The 20,566-nt window shown below is 45.3% G+C and overlaps 1 protein-coding gene and 1 long non-coding RNA gene across 3 annotated transcripts in view; one reads left to right on the top strand and one right to left on the bottom strand.

Moving 5' to 3' along the window:
- The first annotated feature begins 87 nt into the window (after positions 1-87).
- Positions 88-20,030, top strand: LOC116862152. The gene is made up of 3 exons (XR_004381597.1): positions 88-375; positions 5,776-5,778; positions 20,021-20,030. It is a non-coding gene; the product is annotated as an uncharacterized LOC116862152 (long non-coding RNA).
- LOC116862151 (protein FAM122A-like) overlaps positions 14,067-20,566 on the bottom strand; it is a 70,241-nt gene continuing 63,741 nt past the window's right edge. For both annotated transcript variants that reach the window (XM_032849299.1, XM_032849301.1), the window contains exon 12: positions 14,067-14,413. In XM_032849299.1, the coding sequence (XP_032705190.1) occupies position 14,413 (1 nt within the window). In that variant the 3' untranslated portion in view covers positions 14,067-14,412. The remainder of the gene's footprint in view (positions 14,414-20,566) is intronic.

Here is a 20,566-nt window from a genome sequence, read left to right as displayed (position 1 = left end):
TTAAAGATTTTATTTATTTATTTGACAGATCCCAAGTAGGCAGAGAGAGAGGAGGAAGCAGGGTCCCCACTGAGCAGAGATCTGGACGTGGGGCTCGATCCCAGGACTCTGGGATCATGACCTGAGCCAAAGGCAGAGGCTTTAACCCACTGAGCCACCCAGGCGCCCCTGATTGGTTCTTCCTAACCCTTTGCCTGACTGTCAGCAACTGGCCCAGCCTGGGATTACCAGATGCTGGATGTTGTATGTGGAGATGTTTTTCACCTTTAAACTCTAAGCCAGGTATAGATAAATCCTTGATACGTGTCTATTTTATATCAGTCACTGAGACATTTTTTAAGTTTCTATTTATTGAAACAACTTTACCAAAAAAAAGTCCCCAGAGCACAACTATTTACATTTCTTTATAGCCTCTTCTGATCCTTAACGTATATATGCAGTTCTAACTGTTATTGTCAAAATAACTGATCTTTTGACTTAGGATTTTTATCTGAGAGCACAACGCATTGAGTCTCTTGAAAATCATCTTTCAGGTGTTTTTATAGAACGAACTTAGGCACTGCTACTGTTGTCTTCTCAAGGAATATACCTACACACAAAATGTATGCTTGAGGTGGGTTTCTGCAGGAAATAGCACTTTGCTTCTAAAGTGAGAGCTTTTACATATACTCTTTCATAGAAAATCCTTATTGTTTAACAATTTGGGAAAGATAAATCATTAAATGGATCATGTCTATGCATTGTATAATGACTGAAAAGCACAGAAATGTAATCTATTTTAAACTTTGTAAAAAAAAATTACGTTTGGAGGCTATCCTTGTTTCTCTGTCCCCTTCAAGTCCTCTGTGCGTGTGTGCACGTGTGTGTGCAGGGTGCGTATGCGTGTGTGTGTGTGTGAGGTAACACATTGTAAAGGACAGAAATTACTTTTAATAAATATATGAAAATGGAGGCCTGAGTTTCACACTGATGTACACTTTTCATTCTGGTTGCCTCTGAGGAATTCCCTTTTGTCTCCTGTTTGCTAGTGCTGTCTCCTATCCCTGTGAGTTAAACGGGAAAAGTAAAAAGTGAAATAGGTGAGCTAAAATGTCTTAGGTTTCTTAATTTGCCAGGGGAATTAATTTGTTTAAAAGTTTTGAATAGGTAATAGTCACGTGCTTCCAAAATCAACTATTAAAAGGAATACAGGGGCACCTGGCCGGCTCAGTGGATGGGGCGTGCGACTCCTGACCTCAGGGTTGTGAGTTCAAGCCCCACGTTGGGAGTGGAGATAACTTCCTGAAAAAATAAAAAGGTGTACTGTAAAAAATCACTGCTTGCCTTCCCTGTCTACTCAGGCCCTTTCAAGTGACCACTGTGGTTGGTTTAAATATACTTCCATTGTTTCTTTTTTTTTTTTAAGATTTTATTTATTTATTTGACAGAGAGCGATCACAAGTAGGCAGAGGCAGGCAGAGAGAGAGGAAGGGAAGCAGGCTCCCTGCTGAGCAGAGAGCCCGATGCGGGACTGGATTCCAGGACCCTGAGATCATGACCTGAGCCGAAGGAAGCGGCCCAGCCCACTGAGCCACCCAGGCGCCCCCATTGTTTCTTTATCCAAATACGTATTTTCATTTTTACGGTTTTATGTCTAAACAGTAGCTTGTTCTACATACTGTACTGCACGTAGCTTTTTTCCATTAACATATAATGTACTACTAGTTTCAGAGGTGGAGGTCAGTGATTCATTAGTCTTCTATAACCCCCAGTGCTCATTAGATCACACACGCTCCTTACTGCCCATCCCCCAGTCACCCCATCCCTCCACCCGCTCCCCTCCAGCAGCCCTCAGTTTGTTTGCTGTGATGAAGAGTCCCTTACGGTTTGTCTCCTCCTCTGGCTTCGTCTTGTTTCATTTTTGCCTCCTTTCCCTATGATCCTCTGTCTTGTTTCTCAAATTCCTCATATCCGTGAGATCACGTGATAATTGTCTTTCTCTGATTGACCTATTTCACTGAGCATAATACCCTCTAGTTCCATCCACATCCTTGTTGCAAACACCTACTTCTTTTTCACTGAGGGCTAGATTGAGGAGAATTTTCTAGACCAGTGAAAAGTATCCTCATTCCTTTTCCTAACAGCTGCCTAGTGTTTTCTTGTGTGGCGTGTAGCATAATTCACTTAGCCGGTTCCCTCCTGACCGGTTTTACCAGCACTGCTGAGTATCTGTTCTCCCACCGTCCCAGCAACCGTGCAGCAGCCGTGTGTTCTGCCGATCTGATGGATGAGAAGTGGCATCTCAGCGTACTTTCCTGGTAACTCCAAAGTGAGGTTGACCACCTTTTCACAGAGCTATTTATTCATATCCTCTCTTCCCCCACCCCGTGCTCCCGGGTGGGTGGGTGGTTTTCTTCTTTGTGGCTTATAGGAGCATTTTGTGATAAGGAGTTGCAAAGGTTTCCTTCTAGCTTCTCATTTTTCTCTTGACTTTGCTTATGGTATGTTTGCCATGGAAAACAATGTGGGGTAGTTGAATTTTTGAATCGTTTATGACTTCTGGATTTTGAATCCTAGAAAACCCCAGACCATTCCAAGGTTATAGATCATATTTACACGCACACAAACACCAATTTGGAGATCTAATGAAGAGAATAATCTATGGTAGTAAAAATCAAAATTCAAAAACCCTAGGTTTAAATTTAAAGTTCAAAATCTTTTATGAGGGGAACTATAAGACACTCCTGGTAAACCAAAAACTAGACTTGAGCAAATGGAAAGACCTCTTACTGTTTTTGGACATCACTGAATCTTGACATCATTAAAATTTCCCTTGTTTCTTTTTATATATATATATATATATTTTTTTTTTTAAATAAGGTAGGCTCCACACCCAGTCTGGAACCCAACATGGTGCTTGAATTCAGGGCGCTGAGATCAAGACCTGAGCTGAGGGACACAAGGGTGGCTCAGTTGGTTAAGATGTCTGCTTTGGGCTCACGTCGTGATCCCAGGGTCTTGGGGTTGATTCCCCCATCAGACTCCTTGCTCAGCAGGGACTGTGCTTTTCCCTCTGCCTCCTCTGACCGCCACTCCCTCTACTTGTGCTCTCTCTCTTTGACGAATACAACCTTGGGAAAAAAAAAAACTGAGCGGAGATCAGGAGTCAGACACTCAGCTGACTGAGCCCCCTAGGTGCCCCTCCACTGTTTCTGTTACATAAATTTAATATGCTTCCAATAAGAATACCAAGAGGTTTTGGTATCTCTTCATAATCTAGACAGGTTGATTCTAGAGTCATATGGAGAAGAAGTAGGCACAGCCAGGAAAACTCTTCAAAAGAAGATTAATGGGAGAAATGCTTCTAGAAATTAAAACATTTATATAATCCCAACAATTCTGTGGCACTGGCCCATGAATAGACCAATGGAAAAGAATTGAATGTACAGAAATAGACTCAAAAGCATCTGGGAATTTAGTATATGCTAGAAGTGTCCTCTCAGAATAGATAAACAATATACTGGTCAATTAATTGAAGTTGGACTGATGGATGCTACCAGGATAAACTCTAGATGGATCAACAATTTAAATGTAAAAAAAAAAAAAACCCATAAGGGTGCTAGATAACAATATGGGAGAATTTATTCCTTTATAATCTTGGAAGGGGTTTATTCTCGATGACTCAGTAACAGTATTTCCTATCAAAGACTAAATTTGTAACCAGTGTCTCTCCTAGGCAGATTTCCTCCTCTCTGAAGTGTGTAATTTCGCTGTTTTGTAAAAGGACACCCCCCCCAAGTGAGTTTCTAAAGTAGATTCCCAGAATCATCATGCGGTTGGATCTTCCCTATGAGAGATTACTTCATTCAACTCACTGAAGCCCTTCCGTTTAATTTGAAACCTGTCACACGTGGACAGGCTGTCATCCTCAGGTGACTGGCAAGGGATCATAGGTCCACTGCACGTCGGCACTGGGCGGACTGGCGGTCCACATTTGAGCGCGGTGGCGCCGAGAGGGGCAGAACAAGTGCCCCGCGGCCAGCCTTGGCCCCGCCCCCCGCGTGCTGCCTCAGTGGGAAGGGTGGGAGCTGGCCCTTCCAGGGTGGGCTCACAAGCAAAGACAAGGGTGAGGGGACCGCGAGGTGTGGCCAGTTGTTTTTAAAGCAATTTCCAGGGAGACAGACATTCAGATTCCGAGGCTATTACTTTCTGTGCGCCACCAAGAAAGCCTTTCACCGGCCGTGATTCCCGGGGCCGAACGTGGGCTCCCGAAGGAAGAACCAGCCTTCCCAAGGGGCCCCAGGCAGGGCCAAGTTTAATCGGGAACAGGGTAAAAAAAGGGCTGTCACCGTGCAAACAAATGTGATTCATCCCCAAAGCAGCCGGCAAACAGGAAACGCACAAGACGCCGGGCCAGCGCCTTGATTATCTGTCGCTGCAGGTGTTTCTGTCACCTGGAAATCGTTAGACCCGCACAGTTCTACCACCCAAGTTAACTTCAGAAAGAACTGTACAAAGGCAGCTTGTAAAGTTTCAGGTTTCTAGAAGGGATTCTGGGGTCAAGCGTCTCTCCTGGATATTTTCATTCCGGGAACACTGGGGCGGAGAGGCGACAGGGCAGCTGCCCGGGAGACATCTACAGGTTTCAACACGCGCGGGGAAACAGAACCTGGACATTTCACAACTTTGTTATTAGGAAGAAGACTGAAGATTGCCAGCAGCACCTAAAGCCCTGACATTTTGCGAGAACACAAAGGGAACGGTATAAAATGGACCCAAAGGACATTGCAGGGCGTGGGGTGCAGGGGGAACCACGCAGTTCCACTAGAAGATTCGGATGGAGAGCCCCGCAGAGCCTGGCTGTGTTCTGCCCGCAGGAGAATGCCAAGTTAGTGATTATTTCATTAGGAAAATATTTGCTACACCTATAATCTGGAAGTGATAAACAACATACCAGAGCAGAACATTACTCTCCAGGATTAAATACCAGACAGAGGAACAAAGCGTTGACCCACCCACAGGCCACTGGGATGAGGCCTGGTCCAGTTACCACATCAAAGACCCTCTAAGTAAGTCATAGACAGAAAAGAGAGGAATCAATTAAGCCCCTGGTTTAGAGAAGATTTCTGTCTGATTTGCCCCCCTGTCACTTTTGTTAATCAAAAGCTGTCCAAAGATTTAACGACGCCTATCCTGAGCGATGGCAGCTCAGTACCTAATAGAAACTGGGCCCAGTTCAAGGAAGGTGATGATGATGGAGAATGTCCAGCTCACTACATGCATTTTCCAATTAGCTTAGCCCTTGCTTTGTGAATCACTGTCTTAATGAAGGCCCAAGCTGGGCGGCTCCGGACGTGATCCAGGCAGGTGGAGGAAAGCCCCGATTCAACAAAGTGAAAAGAATAAATGATTTTATGCGGATGTGGATGGATTTTTTAGCCCACCACGGCAAGAGGGGAAAAAAATGCACAGTGCGCTGTGATAAAGTGAAGTGTGAACTGTGCTAATGGTACTGGGAAAAAATGTGCTAAACCCTGGGGCGGATGGGTCAATTACTTTTATGTAATCATGGGTCACAGAAGGCCAGGTTAGGAATGGATTTATTTGCAGAATCGAAATGAAAGCTTTCTCTCTTGTAATGAACGTGTTTTGGGAGGTAATCAGTGTACTAGGTAACCTGTATCTCCTGCTGTTCTCAGGCTGTTAGGAAACAGGTGTTTTTTATTTGTTTGTGTGGTTTTTCTTAATAGACTTTATTGTTTAGAACAGTCCTGGGTGCACAGCAAACTCGAATAGAAAGTACAGAGAGTTCCCACATGCTCCCCCCACCCCGCAAACATAGGCATAGCCTCTCTGCTATCCATGTCCCCTGGCTGTGCATTTGTTACAGTGAATGAAGCTATACCGATGGTCATTATCACCCAAAGCCCATTGTTTATATCAGGGTTCACTCGGTGTATTTTCTGCAGGTCTGGACAGATGTACAGTGACATGACACCCCCCCCATTTCAGTGTCATAGACTATTACTACCCTACAAATCTTCTGTTGGGGTTGTCTTTTTTAAATTTAATAAATGTATTTCAGAAAATGTTAAACATGTACAAAGGAAGAGAGAATAGTATAATAATCCCGGACCACGTACCCATTACCTGCCTTCAGAAATTACCAGCTGTGGTCAATCTCAAAGGGCCATTTTGCAAAAGGCTATGGGAACATAGCTATAAGCAGACCGGTATTACATTTGAGGAAAAGGGAATTTTAAAAAATTTTTTACTGTTTTGAGACAGAGAAAGAGAGAGAGAGAGAGAGAGAGAGAGAAAGAGCATGCGCACAGGGGGAGCTACAGAGGGAGAGGGAGAAGCAGGCTCCCCTGTTGAGCAGACAGACCAGATGCGGAGCTCGATCCACGCACCCTGGGATCATGACCTGAGCTGAAGGCAGACGCTTCACCGACTGAGCCACCCAGGGGCCCCAGGAAAAAGAAAACCTACAGGAAATTTCTTATCAGTAATTTGTCAGTGAGTTGGTTGAATTACTGTGGGGTGATCATGTGTTAAGCACTAACTGTCCTAGGCACTTTGCAAATGACCTACTTGCTGCTCCAAGTATGGTCACAGGGATGAGCTGGGAGTTTACTGGCCATGAAGACCCTCCCGCCCCACCCCTAACCTACTGGATCAGAGTCAGCAGTTCAACAAGATCCCCACGTGATCTGTATGCGCATTTAAAGTTAAGAAATACTGACTGCCTGACCCAAGGCACACACTTAAAATAGCCTCGTAACCATCCTGCAACACAACAACACTTCGAGGCAGATACTATCTTGCCCAATTTACGGATGAGATAACTGAGACTCAGAGATATTATTCGGCGTTCCCAAGATCTCACAGCAAATACATTTCAATGTGCCTGGCTTTACAGTTGATGATTTTACCACTTAGACCATGCAGCCTCCCCACTAGGGACTTTACTGTTAGGGCAACTCAGTAAAAAAAAAAACAAAACAAAACAAGGAGAGAGTATGTGTTTGCACAACACACACCAACCAGCCATCTTGGCAACAACAAGAGCAAGAGAAAACCAAACCATCTGCCATCTCAAAAGCGATCGCTTACTCCCCCAAAAGACCTTTTCACTTTTCCATCCATTATTATGGCATCATGTAGACGGCTCAATATTTCAGGAAAAAAAAAAAACCCCAAACCTGGAGCAGTTATCAAAGTTCCTCCCTCTGGACAGTTACCTTTGACCCAGATATGAACCAAACTGCACTCACAGGCTGTTCCAGAATGGAGGGAAGGGAGGTTACAGACCCGAACAGCTGGGCCACGCAGTTAAAAAAAAATCTGCCTGACTGGTGTGACCTCGCAGGGCCTGAAAGGGTAGACAGTCGACAGACTGCGTTTTTACTTTCCAACCTGCTGGGTGGTCTGAGTCTTTAGCTCCGCCCAAGAGCGTGGCTTACCCGAACTGACGGGGGACCTCTCAGCCGCTGGGCACTGCTGGGCAAGGCCACAGGCCCTTTGGTGGGCTGCGCATCTTCCTCAAGGGACTGTTACAGGAAAAGGTAGAAAAAGCATCATTCCTGGATCCTACCCCCAGGTTAGCAGGGACTCATCAGATCTCGGGAGCTTCTCCCTGGTAATCCCGGGAGGAGATCAGGCCATTTCCTCCTCTGTCGGCTGTCCTTATGACTCTGGGGACCTGCACTAATGGATCAGCATGGCTACTTGGTTTTGCAACGAGTGGATTCGATGATTAATTAGCCAGTAGTGGGAACCTGATGAAGTTCTCAGCTCAAAACCCCGGGGATCCAGTTCAGGGCAATCTGTCCTCACGCGCACACACACACACACACACACACACACACACACAGGCCAGGTGAAGAGGCGTGCAACACGGCCTGCTGATGGACACCACAGGGGTGATTCTGATTGACTTTGCACTTTACAACCCAGTGACCTGGGCACAGCTTACTGTTGTGCAACAGTCAATCCTACTGGAAAGTGGTAAGCACACTGGCTTAACGAAGCGAGCGGTCTTTATGCATGAGATCAAATTCCTAGTACTGGGATCACTTTATCCCACACTTTTTTTTTTTTAACAATTTCATAAGATTTTATGGCCAACCTCACCCTCACGCTAAAAAATATAATGAATAGTAAGAATTGAGTCCAAGTAGGCCAAAAAACCTGGCCTGTTAAAATAGATAAGACTAAGAGTTTTTTTTTTTAATTTTATGTATTTATTTGACAGAGATCACAAGTAGGCAGAGAGGCAGGCAGAGAGAGGCGGGAAGCAGGCTCACCGCCGAGCAGAGAGCCCGATGCGGGGCTCGATCCCAGGACGCTGGGATCATGACCTGAGCCGAAGGCAGAGGCTTTAACCCACTGAGCCACCCAGGCGCCCCAAGACTAAGAGTTATTTTAAGAATTTTTTTCTTGTTTTAAGATTTGTCAGAGACAGCGAGCACAAGCAGGAGGAGCAGCAGACAGAGAGAGGAAGAAGCAGGCTCCCTGCTAAGCAGGGAGCCCGATGCCGGACTTGATCCCAGGACCCCGAGATCATAACCTGAGCTGAAGGCAGACCCTCAACCATCTGAGACACTCAGGCACCCCTTAAGAATGTTTTTCTATTTCAACATTGCTTTGGCTATTCGGGGTCTTTTGTGGTTCCATACAAAATTTAGGATTGTTTGTTCTAGCTTTGTGGGAAATGTTGGCATTTCAATAGGGATTGCATTATATCTGTAGGAGGCTTTGGGTGATAGAGACATTTTAACAATATTTGTTCTTCCAGTCCATGAGCATGGAATGTCTTTCCACTTCTTTGAGTAGTCTTCAATTTCTTTCCTTGGTGTTTTATAATTTTCAGGGTGTAGTTCTCTCACCTCTTTGGTTAAGCTTATCCCTGGGTATTTTATTATTTTTGGTGCAATTGTAAATGGATTGTTTTTGGTGCAATTGTAAATGGGATCGTTTTTCTTTCTGCTGCTTCACTATTAGTGTATAGAAATGCAACAGATTTCTGTACATTGGTTTTGTATCCTGTGACTTTACTGAATTCGTTTATCAGTTCTAGTACTTGTTTGGTGAACTCTCTAGGGTTTTCTGGATGTAATATGTCATCTGCAAATAGTGAAAGCTTTACTTCTTCCTTACCAATTTGGATGCCTTTTATTTCTTTTTGTTGCTTGACTGCTGTGGCTAGGACTTCTAGTACTATGCTGAATAAAAGTGGTGAGAGTGGACATCCTTGTCATGCTCCTGAACATAGGGGAAAAGCTCCCACAGAAGATCCCAAAGATCCAAAACAATCTTGAAAAGGAAAAAAATCTGGAGGTATCAAAATTCCAGACTTCAAGTTATATTACAAAGCTGTAGTAATCGAAACAATATGGTACTGGCACAAAAAACAGACACATAGTTCAATGGACTAGAATAGAAAACCCAGAAATAAGCCCATAATTATATGGTCAATTAATCTTCAAGAAGGGAGGAGAGAATATGCAGTGGGGAAAAGAGAGTCTCTTCAACAAAGAAAACTGGACAGCTACATGCAAAAGAACGAAACCGAACTCCCGTCTTACACCATACACAAAACCAACTCAAAGTTGATTAAGGACCTGAATGTGACACACAAAACCAGAAAAATCCTAGACGAGAGCAAGAGCAGTCATTTCTCTGACATAGGTTGTAGCAACATCCTTCTAGATAGGTCTCCCGAGGTAAGGGAAACCAAAACAAAAATAAAGTATTGGGACTACTTCAAAATAAAAAGCTTTTGCACAAGGAAGGAAACAATCCACAAAACTACAAGACAACCTACTGAATGGGAGAAGATATTTGCAAATGACATCTCTGATAAAGGGTTAGTATTCAGAATATCTAAAGAACTTATACAACTTAACACCCCCAAGAAACAAATAATCCAATTAAGAAATGGGCAGAAGACATGAACAGATAATTCTCTGAAGAAGACATCCCGATGGCCAACAGACACATGAAAAGATCCTCAACATCACTGATCATCAGGGAAATGCAAATCATAGCCACAATGAGATCACACAGGTCAGAAGGGCTAAAATCAAAAACACAAGAAACAACAAGTGTTGGTGAGGATGTGGAGAGAAAGGAACCCCTGGGGCGCCTGGGTGGCTCAGTCATTAAGCATCTGCCTTCAGCTCAGATCATGATCCCTAGGGTCCTGGAATCGAGTCCCGCCTCCACATCTGGTTCCTGGCTCTGCGGGAAGCCTGCTTCTCCCTCTCCCATTCCCCCCGCTTGTGTTCCATCTCTCGCTGTCTCTCTCTCTCTCAAATAAATAAAATCTTTTTTAAGAAAAGAAAAATAAAAGGAACGCTTGTGCACTGTTGGTGGGAATGCAAACTTGGTGCAGCCACTCTGGAAAACAGTACGGAGGTTCCTCACAAAATTAAAAATAGAACTACCCTCTAATATAGTAGTTGTTCTTCTGGGTATTTCCCCCCAAAATACAAAAACACTCATTCAAGGGGATCTGTGCACCCCTGTGTTTATGGCAACATTATTTACAATAGCTACATTATGGAAGCGCCCCAAATACCCATCGAGAGACAAATGGACAAAGAAGAGGTGGTAGATATATACAATGGAATATTACTGAGCCATAAAAAGAATGAAAGTTTGCCACTTGTAACCACATGGGTGGAGCTAGAGAGTGTAATGCTATGTGAGATAAGTCAGAGAGAGACAAATACCACGGGATTTCACTCATATGTGGACTTTAGACAACAAATGAGCAAAAAGAAAGAAAGAAAGAAAGAAAACAAATGAGCAAAGGGGAAAAGAGAGAGAGACAAAGCAAGAAACAGACTCTTAACTACGGAGAACAAACTGATGGTTACCAGTGGGGCAGTGGGTGGGGGGCTGGGTGGACTAGGTGATGGGGACTAAAGCGTACGCTTATCATGATGCGCACGGAGTCATGTATTGACTTGTTGAATCACTATACTGCATGCCTGAAACTCACATAACACCGTATGTTAACTCTACTGGAATGAAAATAAAACTTCATAAAAAATAAAAGTAACCATTTGAGTTACAAAAAGCATGTTTTTCTAAACATTGAAGAACATTTTATTTTTTATGTCTTTAAAGATTTTATTTATTTATTAGAGAGAGACAGTTGAGAGAGGGAATACAAGCAGGAGGAGTGGGAGAGGGAGAAGCTGACTCCCCACTGAGCAGGGAGCCTGATGTGGGACCTGATCCCAGGACCCTGAGATCATGATCCCAGCCGAAGGCAGACGCTTAACCCACTGAGCCACCCGGGAGCCCTAAAACAATATATTTTTTAAAGATTTTATTTATTTATTTGACAGACAGAGATCACAAGTAGGCAGAGAGGCAGGCAGAGAGAGAGGAGGAAGCAGGCTCCCTGCTAGGCAGAGACCCTGATGTGGGGCGAGATCCCAGATCCCTGGGATCATGACCTGAGCCGAAAGCAGAGGCTTTAACCCACTGAACCATCCAGGCATCCCTAAAACAATATTTTTAATACTGTATTTGAATAGTTTGATCACTACATTTTCCTTCTGAAACTTGTGCGAAGATGCTGCTACCATGTTTATCTAAATGACCTCCTTTGTCATGTTAGGAGGGCAGTCGTTAGTTATCCCTCTTTTGCAGATGAGGAAACTGAGGCCAGGAGGTTTTAAGTTACTTGCCTTCCAGTGAGCAAGGGGCAGAGCCCCAAGCAGCCTCCTGACCATAAACTGGCGCCGTGGTCTATCCAGCTACCGCAGGTAAAGAAATAGCCCAAGAGGAGCCACAGAAATTACCCCCTAGAAAACCAAAGCAGCTCAGCACCTGTCCGGATTCCTAAAGCAGTTGGACATATCTTTTCACTTTGGACATTACCAATCATGCTCATAGGTTCTTTAGCGAAGGGGAAATCACTGGGCCGTAAGCAGCTGTATTCACCAGTCATACTGTGGGCCACCAGCCTTCGGGCTGAAAGCTGCCACAGTGGGGCCCCAGAGCCATGGCACTTGGGGTGGGGCACACAGCTAGCTGTCCTCTCGCCTTCCCTCCCTCACTGCTCATCCTCTCCTTCCCTAAGGGGAAGTGCGGAATGTTCTGGAAGGCAGGAGTCCCCGCTCAGAACGTGGGGAGTGAGGGTACTTTTGGTCATACTTCAAGGAGGAGGAGGTATTCATTGGCTTGCAGTGTTTCCTGGGCCCCAAATCAGGTGCCCTCCCCACCTCTACCTTTTGAAGTCATCTCTTCTAAAGGGCACATCCTAAGGGGGTCTCAGTCTGGATTTGCGCATGTGCAGCTACAGCGGTGGCGGGCTGGGGGCGGGGAAGGAGCAACAAGGTGCTCTTTGTAAAGAGCAAGTTCAGTTTGTGCAAAGTGGAGAGATTGCAAAACAGTCCCGGGAGAGGACTCTCTCCCCTCTCCCGGGACTGTTTTAATCCTAGCCCACTGAACCCCCATGACTTGACTTCTGCTAGCCCCTTCTGGGCTTAGCATGAGTTTCTGACGTGCCCAGGCTATAGAGCGCCCCGCAAAGCTCTCACCCACCATGAGTGAGTCCTGGGGAGTTATCTCCCCCCGCCATGACTAGTAGATATGATGGAGATAACACAGTCACAGTCCGATGGGAAATAAATTCCACACATGCGCCCACTTACATTTGAAAGGCTCCAACTGCTGGAGGCCAGACAGTTTAACCTATCTGTAAGGAAGGGATTTTTGGAATTTTCTGTGAGCCTTCCAAGCCTCTTGCATCTCATCCCTCTCGCTGGGTAAAGGAATGGAAAAAGGAGATGCTCATTTGGGATAGAATAGCGTGTGGGAAAATCAGCACATGAGCGCGGCTTCTGTGATATTTAATCTAAGGGTAAGAGTTTTGATAATTATAAGTTTGTAGGAGGAAACAATGTCCTTGCTCTAAATATATCACATACCTCAGGATCCTGGAGAAGGTTCTGGTTTGCATGTTGTAGCAGCTGGATGGACACTTGGAAGGACTACAGAGGGAATTTGGGCACAGGGTGAGAAACTGGGCTAGAGAAGTCACTCCTTTGAGCCCGTGATTCTATGAAAGCTGGAGGTGCCAATTCATTTTGATAAGGGAAGTGGTTTTTTTAAGACTTTATTTATTTATTTGTCAGAGAGAGTGAGCACAGGCAGAGTGGCAGGCAGAGGCAGAGGGAGAAGCAGGCTCCCTGCCCAGCAAGGAGCCCAATGTGGGACTGGATCCCAGGACACCGGGATCATGACCGCCGAAGGCAGCCGCCCAACCAACTGAGCCACCCAGGTGTCCCGGGAACCGTAGTTTGTAAAGTACAGGATTATAGAGATGGGAGAACAAATTAACGGTTGCCAGAGGTTAGGGATGGCGGTGGGGGTGAGGGGCAGAGTGGGTGTGACTACAGAGGGATACACCAGGGAGATCTTTGCGGTGACAGAATAGTTTTTTTTTTTTTTTACCTTGATTGTGGTGGTGGTCACACAAATCTATACATGTAATTAAAAATATGACTGTACACACACATTGTACCTATGTCAGTTTTCTGGGCTTTCTACGGTACTACAATGACGTGTGATGTAATCAGTGCAGGAGATTAGGTGCAGGGCAACTTCCTGTGAATCTATCCTTTTTTTTCCCCTGTGAATCTATCCTTATTTCAAAGTAAAAAGTCTAAAAAATCCAGGCACAGTTCTGCATTTCTTTTATTTTTTATTTTTAAATTTATTTTTAGTTTTTAAAAGATTTTATTTATTTATTTATTTGAGAGACAGAGAGAGAGAGAGACAGCGAGAGAGGAATACAAGCAGGGGGAGTGGGAGAGGGAAAGCAGCCTTCCCGCCAAGCAGGGAGCCCAATGCGGGGCTCGATCCCATGACCTGGGGATCATGACCTGAGCCGAAGGCAGATGCTTAACGACTGAGCCACCCAGGTGCCCCTAAAATTTTTTTAAAAATTTATTTGTCAGAGAGAGAGAGAACAAGTAGGGAGAGCAGCAGGCAGAGAGAGAAGCAGGCTCCCCATGAGCAGGGAGCCCAATGTGGGGCTCGATCCCAGGACCCAGGATTGTGACCTGAGCTGAAGGCAGACACTTAACCGCTTAACCCACTGAGCCACCCAGGTGTCCCTCAGACATTTCTTTTAAGTGACCACAAAGCTTTTAATTTATGCCATTTTTCTTTTTCAGAGAACCCTCCCCACATGTTCCCACCCCCAAACACCGTAACTGTTGAGAATTAGAACTACAGACTTAAGGAGAAACTTTTCCTTTTCATCACTGGCAGAAAACAACGTCAGAGAATGAAGGTGCCCTCTTTTTTATTTTATAGATCTGATGTGTCAGATGGAGGCTCTTTGGTTGGCAAAGCCTTGAGCAGACTGGGAAGATTCTATATCTGACTAGGCCAATTCTTCTCCCTGCCATGGGAAAAAAAAAAGCAGAAACACGTTAAATTCCTTTCATGCCTTCTACGTGAACAGAAGCATAAGGGTAGGAAAGGAGGGAGAGGGCAGGGCAGGGCAGCTGGGGGTCTTGTGGTTCTCGAATGAGAGGCTCTTCCCAGCTCAAAGGGAGCTGTGCTTCTGGGTTGAGAAACTGCCCCACGAGGTCAGGCACCGGGAAGAGAAAGAGTTCAGCCAGCCTCAGAGAGGGGCAGTTTGGGTTGAAGGGGGAAACGTGACCCAGCTTCTCCTCCCCACCTTCCTAAGTATACCAGAGGAGGAGATGGACCAAGCCTGGGCCCTTCAGTGGGAAAAAGGTGGTTGTAACGGGCAGGTTCTACAGGAATGTGGCATGGGAGTGCCTGCTGCAGGCTCTCAGCTTCCCGACATACGCTGGCTCCCAGAGGCCCCATCTTGGCCTTCTTGATTCCATGCATGTCCCTGAAACTTTGCCCAAGCAACCAAATGCTTGACTGTATGCTGTCTCATCTTACTCTCTTACGTTGGGTCCCGGGCCTGCCGGGTTCAAACACTAGTTCTACCACTTACTAGCTACGTGATCTTGGGCAAGCTGTCTTAACCTCTCGGCTCCTCGGTTTGCTCATCCGTTGAACAGGGGAAATACCCGCCTTACAGGCTTTGTCCAGGGTCTGGCACCTACTAGGTGCTTAGCAAGGGTCAACTTCTCTTTGTTCACTGTTTCCCATGGGGATGCCACATCGTTCGCCAGACTGGAGGCTCCTGGAGAGAGCTGCCTTCTCTTCCCCGCCCCCCGCCCCCCACCCAGCATATGGTTGGGTGCACAGCACACTGTTAACGAGTCCGTATTGGCTAGGCTGAATGGGCCTTTCCTGGCTACCTCAGTGATGCTGATGGAGACCCAGAAATGAATTACCAGTATTCTGTTTCAAAGATATGAAGGTAATATCCTGAATTCTTTGCTTCCTTGATACATTGTTACAGGATAACAGTCTATGTGCTAAAGGCCTGCCTTCAGTGCGAATACAATTTTATAATTTATATTTTAAAATATTAAAAAATTTACGATTTTCAGACAATTATGTAGCTCAAGTAAAATTAAAGCCAATGCCTACGTATCTTGACAAAATGGCATCTTGATCGGTTTATCAGGAGGGGAGCAGGAAAAGAAATCAACTAGACTGACATACTCATTACCACAGAATTCAGAAGGTTCTTAAAGATAGCAAAAGAATCTGAAATTGACACAGTCACTTCTTTTTTATTTATTTTTTAAATTTAATCTAATTTCTTTTCAGTGTAACAGAATTCATTGTTTATGCACCTAAACTCCATTGTCTCAGGACAACACCTTGGTCTGCAGTCATTTGTGAGGGATCATGGAAAGAGGAATGGATCCAAACATGAACACCAGGGGCACCATCTCAGATTAAGTCATTCATTCACTCATTCAGGCAACAAATATTTACGGAGTGCCTGCCATGGGGCTAGGCTCTATGCTTCACAGACACGATCCTGCCCTGTGTGAAATTTACTGTCAGTCACTTCATTTCTCTGGGTCTCATGTTCCCCATCTGTCAAATAGTAACAAATCCATTTCTATCGCAATTATAAGAATTCTAGAAAGAAGTGCAGGGGCCAGAGCCTTGTAGACTGTTATTGTTCTCTGCTGCTGTCCTCTATGTAATGGCCACGAGAATAGCTTGCAATTATTTGAAAATTATGTCCAAACTCTATTTCAAGGGGGCTGAGTATGTTCTGCCTATCTCATTTTCCTTCCTTACATGTTGCCAAGCCAACCAAGCCCAGAGTGAGCAGGAGGGACAGAGAGATCTACGATACTGGGCTGAAGCATTATAGTGAATAGCTCTCCACTTCCTGTTCTCTAATGGGTTGGATTTCACACATGGTTCTTGTGATGGGTTCAGGTCCCCTCACCACCCATCCCCCAGCCCCCCGCAAGATATGTTGAAGCTCTAACCCTAGGTACCTGTGAATGTGACCTTATGGAAACAGGGTCTTTGCAGATGTAATCAAGTTAAGAGAGGTAATTAGGGTGGGCCCCGATCCAATATGACTGATGTCCTTAGAAGAGAGGAATTTGAACAGACGCAGACACAGAGAGAATGTCGTGTGAAGACACACACAGACACAGAGGGAAGACGGCTAGAGAAAGATGGAGGCAGAGATTACATACAGCCGTGCAGCAACGAGCCAGGAAACTCCAGGGGGCTACCAGAAGCTGGAAGAGGCAAGGAAGGATCCTGTCCTAGAGGCTTCAGAGGGAGCATGGCCCTGCCACACCTTGATTTCAAACTCTAGCTTCTGGAACTGAGAGAACGAATTTCTAATGTGTTAAGCCACCCCATTTGTGGTAATTTGTTACGGAAGCCCTAGGAAACAAACACAGTCCCCAAAGAGAAACAGCTGAACTGTGGACTTCCCTCGGCCCTCCATGTAGTCATGGTGACTCTCCTTTTCTGTACAAGAACCCACGTGAAAACGATACCTTGATCCCAGTGCCTAAAATTGTGGATCTCCAGAATGGCAGATCCAATGGTTTTCAAATAAGTCAGAATGGGAAGCAAGAATGCCCCCGACCTTTAGCTTCTCTGCTCCTAAGTTGGATGGAGAATAGTTAAGAGTAGGCAGGCATGGGTCCTATAGGCATGGGGCTGACTAAGCAGGCCGCTGCTGCAGGCCCTCAGCATGGAGATCACCTTGGGAAGGCCATGGAGTCCATTCTGGGTCCTGATAAAGGCCAGTGGGCTTAGAGGAAAACTGACCTCATTTAAGGTTTCTGAGCACTGCAAGCCTGTCTTACCTAGACTTCACTCTTGCAGCCAACCAGAGGCTGCTGTCCTAGCAAAGGAGGCATCCCTTCCGTAGGACAAATGAGCAACTCATTTAATCAATGCATAGGTGTTATTTTGAAAATTACTATCTGGCAACCACCATAGTGAGCACAAATTCAGGCAAGAGTCATTAATGGATCCTAAAACTGGAGAGTGAAAGTTTTGTGAGAAACATGTTATTTATGTAGTCTCAAAATATCTCCTCAGACATTAGTTATTAAGTACAAAAAGAAAAGTCACTTTTTTTTAGAGAGGGAGGGGGTGGAGGAGCAGAGGGAGAGGGAGAGAATCAAGCAGATTCCACACCCAGCATGGAGCCCAATGCAGGGCTTGATCATGACCTGAGATCATGACCTGAGCCAAAATCAAAAGTTGGACTCTTAACTGACTGAGCCACCCAGGCGCCCCATGAAAAATCATACCTTTATGGCGGAAAAACATGGCGGGCATTTAACCAATTAATCCAAGTTAACATCACCAACCATCATAGATGCCTTTTTATGTTTTGCTCATGCCAGAAATGTGCAACCGCTCATCATGAGGACACATCAGGCAAACCAACTGGGGGGCATTCTACAAAGCAACTGGCCTGTATTCTTCTAAAAGCTTGATGTCATGAAAGACAAAGAAAGGCCGGGGGCTGTTCTAGATTGAAGGACACTTGAGAGAATCAAGAGACATGACAACCAAATACAATGTGTGATCCTCGACCGCATCACGGACCAGAAGAGAAATAGCTAGGAAGGACATTCTCAGGAAAATTAGCACAACTAGAATATGGCCTGTGTGGTGTATCCACGTTATATTTCTTGAATTTGCCTACCTATACATGTTTGTCTAACAGAATGTCTTGTTCTTAGGAAATACATATTGAAGTATTGGGGGCAAAGGAATATGATTCTGCAGCTCAGTCTAAAGCGCTTCACACGAAAATATGTGTGTGTGCATTTGTGCATGTGCGCACGCGTGTGTGTCTGTAGGGAGAATGGTCATTATAACAGGATGCTAACAACCGATGAATCTTGATAAAGGCCATGTGAAGGTTCTTGTTACTACTTTTGCATACAATTTTCTATATGTTAAAAGTCTTAAAATTGTAAAAATGACATATTTTGAACATTTAACCACATGCCTGATGCTGTGCTGAGTGTGAGGTATTCAAGGGAGCGTGAGACACAGTCTTGATCCTTAACCCCGGAGCTCATCGTCTGGGAGGGAAGCATATTCTGGTGTGCTAAAGGAAGCTGCGAGAGCGCAGGGAAGGCATGCTACCCCCAGGCTGCCTGGGGAATGGGGCCAGAGTGGGCTGTGTCCAGAGGGGTAAAGGGGAGGCTTCAAGTGGGGGGAACTAATTCAGTCTGGGGTGCTGGTGGGCTATGCAAGCAGGGCTGAATGACAGACTGTGGGACACAGGGAAGATGCCCAGGCCTGCAGGCAGCAAGGAGAAGCCACCTGCCCCCTGAGGACAGACAACAGGGCATGGGTTGGCAGGTGTTGGGGACCAGGCCAAAGTCACCATAGCTCCTGAGGTAACAGAAGGAATGCCGACATAAGCAAAACAACTTCAGGATGAAAGGTTGAACACAAGTGTGCTTACTGATGGCATAGGGTGAACTTGGCGGGGCCATATACTGAATGTTCTGGAGACATCAGCCCCCAGATTGATAACTATACATAACCAGGATAAGAGCATGGCCCCAAATTAGTTAGGAGGCCTAATAATAGACTGCGAGGCAGGAAGAGAATGTCGAGTGATCATAAGAAACTAAAGAAGTGATTTTTTGAGAACATGATGAGCTTCCCCAGCAATAAGGATAAGGTGGTACCCAATTAACATGCAACCGGATGGGGAGAGGTTGTTGTTAACAGGAAAACTCCCGAGGACAGTACAGGGTCCTAGACTAAAGGGAGCGAGGGAGGCAGCACTGCTCTTTCAGAAGGTGATGGGGAATGGGAATTTCCACTCAATTACAAGACACAAGGGCTGGGATGAGAAAGAATGCAGCTATTCCTAGCAAGAGCCTGGTGGGAGCTCATTTGTTTTCCTTTCTTTGGAAAAACCTTTATATTATGGAAAATTTACAAAAATAATGAGAACACTATTAGCTTAAACTGCACGAAAGGGCTGCGATGTGACCATTTTTGCCTTGCTAAAGGGGCTCATTCATGTTTCAGGTGAAAATGAACCTCCATATACCCATCACCCAGGCTCAGCAATTATTTCAATACATGGTCAATTTCACCACAGCCAAATTCCCACCCATGACCCCGGCAAGCTCACTGGTTTGAAGTAAAACCTCTCTGGTGGGAGTTTTTGTTGCGCTTTCAATCGAATGATTTACTATCTAAAAAAAGAGTTCCAAATTACACATAGATATATGTATACCTGTATATAATGTTTTTAGTTAATTACTTTATTCCCTCAGTAAGTAATATACTCACATGGCTCAAAACTCAAAAGGCACATCACATTGTACACCTTGAATATATACAATTCTTATTTGTCAATTATACTTCCATAAAGGAAAAAAAAAAGAAAGAAAGAAAAAAGCTATAAACAAAAGGACAAGTGAAAAGTTGCTTTCCAAACAGATCCTGTCACCCAGCCAACAGTTCTCCCTCCTCAGAGGCAGCCTATATGAACAGTTTTTTCTGTGTCCTTTGGGAGGTGTCTTCTGCATGCGTTAGCAAAGAGACCATGAACTATTCCCACTGATCTCTGTACCTGGCTTCTTCTACTGAATAAGAGAAACGTCCCCCTTTTCTCAGCTACCCAGCATTCCCATTTTATGAGGCGCAGTTTATTCAATGAACACATGCTGGCTGGACTTCCGGGCTGCTTCTGACCTGTGGCCATCCCAGACAATGCTGTCTTGATTCAACGGGGGCCACAATCGTCTCGCACCAAAGCAAGTAAGTATATCTGGATGAGAAACTCCTAAAAGCTGATCTGCCGACTGAGAGGTAAAGTGCATTTGCAATTTCGATGGAGGACTGCTAAGCTGTCCTCCATCAGCCAGACTTATGGGAAAGCTCTCTTCACCCTGTTATCTGCACGCTTTCCCGCCACGCTTCTCGCTTCCTCCCAGGGCTCCGGAGGAGAGGTTTCAACATCTCAGACTCAGAAACAGCCCCCTGACCTCGGCTTCCTACTGGTCTCCCTCTACCCTGTCGGGCCCCACGGCCACCAGGCTGTCCTTCCTCCCTTCTCCTTTCCCAGATGCCATCAGGAGCCTGCTGGCATCTCTTCCTCCTTCCAAGTCGGGCCCATGAGCAGGCACTTAGCCATGCTAGC

The sequence above is a fragment of the Lontra canadensis genome, unplaced genomic scaffold (genome assembly GCF_010015895.1).
Source record: "Lontra canadensis isolate GAN:19392208 unplaced genomic scaffold, GSC_riverotter_1.0 scaffold223, whole genome shotgun sequence".
Classification (NCBI taxonomy): Eukaryota; Metazoa; Chordata; class Mammalia; order Carnivora; family Mustelidae; genus Lontra; species Lontra canadensis.
This window is presented reverse-complemented; position numbering and strand designations above follow the sequence as displayed.